This window comes from Sorghum bicolor, chromosome 6, assembly GCF_000003195.3.
Source record: "Sorghum bicolor cultivar BTx623 chromosome 6, Sorghum_bicolor_NCBIv3, whole genome shotgun sequence".
Taxonomy (NCBI): domain Eukaryota; kingdom Viridiplantae; phylum Streptophyta; class Magnoliopsida; order Poales; family Poaceae; genus Sorghum; species Sorghum bicolor.
This window is the reverse complement of record NC_012875.2, coordinates 16,271,354-16,278,952: the sequence shown is the minus strand read 5'-3', so window position 1 is coordinate 16,278,952 and position 7,599 is coordinate 16,271,354. Positions and strand designations below refer to the sequence as shown.

Genomic DNA, 7,599 nt, shown 5'->3' with positions numbered 1-7,599 from the left:
CATATGACCGGTACATCAATAATGTTTGACTCTATCAATGATAATGTTAGTGGCATTGATTCTATCACATTTGGCAATAACAAGAAAGGCAAGGTTATTGGGAATGGTAAGATTGCAATATCAAATGACATGAGGATATCCAATGTTGTACTAGTTCAAAGCTTAGATTTCAATCTTCTCTCGGTGGCACAAATTTGTGATTTGGGTTTCAAGTGCATATTAGGACCAAATGATGTTGAGGTTGTGAGCATAGATGGTTCCAATATGATATTCAAAGGATTTAGATTTGAGAACCTCTACCTAGCTGATTTTAATGCTAGTGAAACATCTCTATCAGCTTGTTTGATATCAAAATCTAGCATGGGTTGGCTATGGCATAGAAGGCTTGGTCATGTTGGCATGAAACAATTGAAGAAATTATTGAGTCATGATCTAGTCAACGGCTTAAAAGATGTTGAGTTTGAAAAGGATAGATTATGTAGTGCTTGTCAAGCCGAGAAGCAAGTTGGAAGTGCACATCCTAAGAAGAGTACAATGAGCACATGCAAGGCATTTGAGTTATTACATATGGATCTATTTGGACCAACAACATATTCTAGCATTGGTGGGAACAAATATGGATGTGTCATTGTTGATGATTTCACAAGATTTACATGGGTATTCTTTCTTAGTGACAAGAGTGAAGTGTTTGATACATTCAAGACCTTTGTCAAGAGAGTTCACAATGAGTTTGAAATCAAGATTAAGAAGATTAGAAGTGACAATGGTAGTGAATTCAAGAATACAAGAATTGGTGATCTTTGTGATGACTTTGGTATTGGACACCAATTCTCGGCCAAATACAATCCACCCTCCAATGGTGTTGTTGAGAGAAAGAATAGAACATTGCTTGATATGGCAAGGACTATGCTTAATGAGTATAATGTGAGTCACAAGTTTTGGGATGAAGCAATCAACACAGCTTGCTATTCTATCAATAGGCACTATTGTCATCCATTACTTGAGAAGACCCCGTATGAGCTACTTCATGGAAGAAAGCCCAATATCTCATTCTTTAGAGTGTTTGGTTGCAAATGCTATATTTTGAAGAAGGGCACTAGACTTGGGAAGTTTGACTCTAGATGTGATGAAGGGTTCCTACTTGGTTATTCAACAACAAGCAAAGCTTATAGGGTATGGAACAATGCTAGTGGTCTAGTGGAAGAAGTCCATGATGTGCAATTTGATGAAACCAATGGATCTCAAGATGAGGAAGATAACATTGATGATGTTAGTGGACCTCAATTGGTAGAAGCAATAAAGAACATGGACATTGGGGACATTAGAGCAAGGCAAGTGATTGATGTTGATGACAAAGATCAAGTGCTCACATCACCCATCAAGCAATCTAGTGGTTCTCTAATGCAAGATCATCATACTAGTTCACCCCAAGAAGATAAATCAAATGACCAACCTAGCTCAAGCAATCAAAATGAAGTGCTGCAACCCACTCATATTGCAAGAAATCACCCACTTGATAAAATTATTGGTGATATTAGAAGTGGTGTGCAAACAAGATCTATGGCAATGATATGTGAGCATGTATCATTTGTGTCAATGAAAGAACCCAAGAAAAATGATGAAGCATTAAAGGATGCCGACTGGATCATGGCCATGCAAGATGAGCTAAATAACTTCACTAGAAATGATGTGTGGGAGTTAGTTGAGAGGCCTTAAGATCATAATGTCACTGGAACCAAATGGATATTTAAGAACAAACAAGATCAAGATGGTATAGTGGTGAGAAACAAAGCAAGACTAGTTGCACAAGGTTACACTCAAATAGAGGGTCTTGACTTTGAAGAAACATATGCACCAGTGGCAAGATTGGAGGCAATTAGAATCCTGTTAGCCTATGCTTGTGCCCATGATATCAAGTTATATCAAATGGATGTGAAAAGTGCATTTCTCAATGGGATCATCAATGAGTTAGTGTATGTTGAGCAACCTCCCGGTTTTGAAGATGAGAAGAAACCCAACCATGTGTACAAGTTGAAGAAGGCATTATATGGCTTGAAGTAAGCACCTATAGCATGGTATCAGAGGCTAAGGAATTTTCTTATCTCTAAAGGGTTCATTGTGGGAAAGGTTGACACTACTCTATTCACCAAGAAGATTGGAAATGATCTATTCATTGTGCAAATGTATGTTGATGATATCATTTTTGGTTCAACTGATGAAGACTATTGCAAAGAATTTGGTGAAATGATGGCAAAAGAGTTTGAGATGTCCATGATTGGAGAGCTTAGCTACTTCCTTGGTATACAAGTCAAACAATTGAAGGAAGGCACATTTGTTAGTTAAGGTAAATATATCAAGGACATGTTGAAGAAGTTTGGGATGCAAGATGCGAAGTCAATCTCAACTCCAATGGGCACCAATGAAAGTCTTGATAGTGATCTTAGTGGCAACATGGTGAATCAAAAGGAATATCGATCTCTAATTTGAAGCCTACTCTATGTCACCGCATCTAGGCCGAATGTCATGTTTAGTGTATGCATGTGTGCAAGATATCAAGCCTCACCTAGAGAGAGTCATCTCAAGGCCGCAAAGAGAATATGGAGGTATTTGAAGCATACACAAGATGTTGGACTTTGGTATCCCAAGGGGTCACAATTTGAGTTGATTGGATATTCGGACTCTGATTATGGGGGATGCAAAATCAATAGGAAGAGCACTAGTGGAACATGTCAATTCCTTGGAAGATCACTAGTGTCATGGTCCTCAAAGAAACAAAATAGTGTGGCAATATCTACCGCCGAAGCCTAATATATTAGTGCGGGAGCATGCTGTGCACAATTGCTATGGATGAAATCAGCTTTGAAGGACTATGGATTCAATTTCAAGAATATACCATTGTTTTGATAATGAAAGTACAATTAGAATGACACGAAACCCGGTCCAACATGGAAGATCAATGCACATTGACATAAGGCATAATTTCATTAGAGATCATCAACAAAAGGGTGATATTTCCATTGAGAGCATTGGCACCGAAGATCAACTTGCCGATATATTCACTAAGCCACTTGATGAGAAGAGGTTTTGCAAGCTAAGGAATGAGTTGAATATTTTTTATTTCTCAAACATGAATTGAATGCACCCCATATATATATTTGACATGCCTCTCCTTCGACAAATCAAAGGTAAAATTGTTTGACATGTCATCCATCCCTTGCTAAGGACTTGTTTAGTGCATCTAGTCATTCCTCACATGTCCTAGGCTCATTCATGAAAATAAAATGAATTTAATGCTTGTATGGTACCACTATTGCTTCTATGTTTTAAATGATCTAGTGGTAGCATATGACATGTTTGTGGGCTTGCAATCCTAGTTTTTGATCTAGAAAATAAGCTATAAGTGTTTAACTCCACATTGTCAAGATAACCCTTGAAATGAGGTGTGAAAAAGCTTGCCATTGGTTCAAACCGAGTTGAATATCTTAGGCATGTAATCTATATTGAACCAAATTTGGGAAAATGATCCTCACATTTCATGGTTTCACACAACCTATCTAAATTTTGAGCTCACCTTTTGTGGTCATCGATGACAAAGGGGCAGAAGTAATTCACAAAGATAGGTTTTGCTAAAAGAAGGGGATCAATTTTTTTTAAAAGCACACAAGTAGGGGGAGCAAGCTCATAAATTTGTCTGTTGCATTTGGATATGCATTACATATGCTTGTTTGCATAGCACAATTTTTTTCTCTCCGATACATGCTTGTGTGGTGTTTGCTAGTTGTAAAATTGATTGATGAAATAAATTACTAGCATGCATAGGATGATAGTTAGATGTGCCTTGCTTGTTTTGTTTTCTACATATGGTACTAGAGCCATGTTTATAATGTTGATCTCATGAGGTATCTAGCGTTTTTGTTTGCAAGTGCTATCTAACTAACCATGGTGCTAAGGATGGTGTTCAAATGGCAACTCCGAATTGGTATCACGCTTCAAAGGTCCATTCTTTACATCTTAGCATCATTTGGTAGCCATTGTCTCCTATGTCTCCTATCTAAAGCATATGTGCAAGCTTTCCAATCCAAACTCTTAGCACATATGTAGGGGGAGCCAATGCTACCAATTTGGGTTTATGAAACTTGTCCATACCATTTACACATGGTAAAATGCTTGGGCAAGCAACATGAACCTAAAAAGTTTTATTAAATATCACTACAAGAATTCTGTGATTTTTTGACTTTCTATTTATGTCATTACATATGAAAATAATGTCACAACATAAGAGTTGTGACAATTAGTTGACAAAAAACTATATGTCAAAAAATCACTGTCATAAATGGATCATGTGACATCTGTATATTCTTTGTCATAAGGTATGACATTGGTTATTTGTCATAATATCTAAGACCATGAGCCATTAGAGTGATGCGTCCAGCCAAAACGCGTCACTGATGAACCTTTATGAGTGACCCGTTCAGTCTATACGCGTCACTGATGAGCCTTTATGAGTGACCCGTTCAGTCTATACACGTCACTTATAACTCCTTAACAGTGACGCATACAAGGAAGACGCGTCTCTGATAACAGATATAAAAAAATAAAAAAGATAAAACTTAGATCACTGATTTTATATACAGCAAAATTGCAAACAAATCCACGATTTTTCAAACAAGATCCACTCATTGAATACAAGATTTACAATCTCAATTCCATCCAAATAGCCCAATAGGGTTGCGGAAAAAGACTACACTGTGCTAGGGCTGTAGAGAAATCTAAGTTTAGAGTTTGTAGACTACTGCCATGCCGCTGTGAAGGTCCCAACGTCCTTGCCGGAGTCCTAGTAGCCCAACATCTCATAGTAATTTTGGATCTACAACAATTACAAACTATCAGTAGTATCCATGCAGGTCAATTTTGCTCGATATAACATATTCACAAATCACTACTGTGTAAAGTTCATAATATGTGTCATCAAGCTGGTCCTAGCCATTAACTCTTCCAAGTTCTATAATAGACATCAGTTGAAGTTCTGGCAACTACAAATAGTAAGTTAAAAATTCCAGCTACCTGGCAGAGCACCATCTAATTGGACCATTTCCTTCTCTTCCAGCAGCCCAGTCTTTCACAGCACTATATGTAAAATTGTAGTCTACCTGAGATATAGCACGATCTGCATCAGATTAACATTTAAAAAATGACAATACCAGATCACATATTCCATACCTCAAAATGACAATAAATAGCAACTTGCCTGACTATTGGGCAGTAAAAGAAAAGGCAAATCAAGAGAAAAGGCACATGCCGCTACATGCAAGCAGAAGAAATAGTCTTTACTTCTATGGTTAACCAGAGCTAAGTTAGATAAGAAGTCCTGACTTATGCCTTGCTGTACAGTATATGTTTCATGCATGTTTGAAATACACAACATATATATAGAAAATGTAATAGATAAGCAAGTAGGAAATATTTGGGACATATGTCACTTGACTCAATATATATCACTACTGTTTGTTTATTATAGATCACTTTCCTGTTAAAAAAAAGGGACATGACTCAATGACCTATTTATTGTAACTCTCTCTTACAGGACTAAACTCAATGACCTATTTATTATGATAGAAAACTAGCATTTCCTAGCACATGCATTTCTTAAAAAAAAGAAGTGCCATAAACTTGAGAAATAAAACATAGACAGAAGTGAACAATACAAAGAAGTGCCATAACCTTGGATAAGTGAGTCATTAGTTCTCTTAATTACATCAGCAAAATAACTGATACACATTCAGTTTTTGTCCAGTAGCTATGCAAGAACATGCAGTAATTATAGGTAAACACATTCAGTTTTCAGTCTAGTAGCTATGCAAGAATAGGAAGTAATTATAAGTGCATGAGAATAGCATTGGTTAAAAATCCATTTTGAGAATAGCATTCTGACCGACCTTTTAAGCTGAGTGTCATACTGCATGCAAGAGACAATAGACATATTGTAAATGAGGTCAGGAAAAATCTGCACGAAGCTTGCATTAAACATTGTACCAACAAAAATTCATGATGCATCCTGAAACTCATGATAATGGTCTTGCAAAATTTCTGGCATTCTAAACATTTAAAACCTTAAGAGTATGATGTATCTATTTGTACATCTCAAAAAGGAACTCTCAGCCTTCTCACAACATATAGAGCAAAAATATAATTAGAAAAATAATTTATAAATATTCAACTGAGAATAATCCATCCAGAAATTAATGTATGAAGAACTGGTCACCTATATAGTGTTATTGAGTAGTGTTATAATCTACAGTACAGAACCAAAACACAAAGCAGTATATATTAAATAAATTTTCAGACTCACAAATGGTCAGATAAATTCAGTAGCAACACCTCCTCATCTGCAGCCCCATCGATCCTCAATGTGGTGCGGTCTCTAGTGATCTTCATTTCCTCAAGCAGCTCTAGGGTTCCAGGCGATTTCCCCCACAAACCAAACCTAGATCAGGAGGAACAAGCTGTGATCTACGGGAAAAGCAGAAAGGGGAAGAAATTAAATTAGACCTCAGATCTAGATTTGGAATAAAAAAAGAGAGGAAACAAACAACCTGTCACCGGCTCTCCGCAGATTGTCCACCGACATGGAGTAGCGTCGCGGCTTTCTGGCTTGGCGTCCTTGTCACGGGCTCCTTTGGATGCGGAACTTGGGGATAGATCCTCGTTCACGGGCTTCTTCGACGATGGATCTTGGGGATAGTTGCAGGATTGAGGCACTGGCCTTGAACGAGAGGAGGGAGCGCCGTCTTGGGGCAGGAGCGGAAGCTGAGGTAGGGGAGTGGAGGACGGGAGAGAGATCCCGAGTAGACGGAGGCGGCATGCCGCATGTGAGCGCACAGCGCGGAGGGAGATGGGCGGCGCGAGGAAGGCGGGCATGCGTGCAAGTGTGCGGTGTGGAGGGAGGGAGATGGGCAGCGCTGGGTTGTGTAGTGGGTGAGGCACTGGGGCATGCGGGGATAAGGTTGAAGGGATCCTTTTTCTTTTTTTATTCTAATAAATCGGACGCAAATTTTTTTTCCTGTTACGCGGTGAGGAGTCTCGCGCGGGAGTGTTTTGGATCTCTCTTTCGGTGATGCGGAAGGCTGTGGCGTCTTTTAAATTTTTCCGTTGGTAAGAAGAAAGCTAAAAACAAAATACACTACAAAATATATAGGCTCACATATATAGACACACATATACCCTTGTCAAGATTAAGTTTCCATACATTTAAACTAATTCATAAAAATTTATTTCTATGGGATTCTTACGCTAAAAACAAAATAAAAAATATATAGACCCACGTATATAAACTGACATATGGATTTTTACTGACGGTTTTCTTAAGATACTAAAATAATAGAAATTAATCATCTAAAATACTTGCTTCCCTATACAACTTAATAAATAATGGTACACGGAGAAGTAAATATGGCATACATCCTGGTTTTTTCTCTTCGTGATTGTATCTTGATGTTTACACGGATAACTAATACAGATAAATAAATAATAGAAAAGTCCTTGCTACGTGGCAATGAATACCTATATAGACAAAAATATTTAAAATAATTCAATAAAATA

The 7,599-nt window shown here is 37.7% G+C and overlaps 1 protein-coding gene across 3 annotated transcripts; it reads right to left on the bottom strand.

Moving 5' to 3' along the window:
* On the bottom strand, nucleotides 4,611-6,951 carry LOC110436616. 3 transcript variants are annotated; one of them, XR_002454425.1, is made up of 4 exons: nucleotides 6,594-6,951; nucleotides 6,350-6,510; nucleotides 5,065-5,150; nucleotides 4,623-4,867 (listed from the first exon to the last, which is right to left on the bottom strand). XR_002454425.1 is itself a non-coding variant. In XM_021464025.1 (4 exons), exons 1-4 carry the CDS (start codon nucleotides 6,626-6,628, stop codon nucleotides 4,693-4,695), a joined length of 402 nt encoding a protein of 133 aa, XP_021319700.1. In that variant the 5' UTR covers nucleotides 6,629-6,951; the 3' UTR covers nucleotides 4,623-4,692. The 3 variants fall into 3 exon arrangements, 1 of the variants encoding a protein (XP_021319700.1); XM_021464025.1 differs by having other exon boundaries at nucleotides 6,379-6,484; XR_002454424.1 differs by having other exon boundaries at nucleotides 4,611-4,867; nucleotides 5,065-6,510.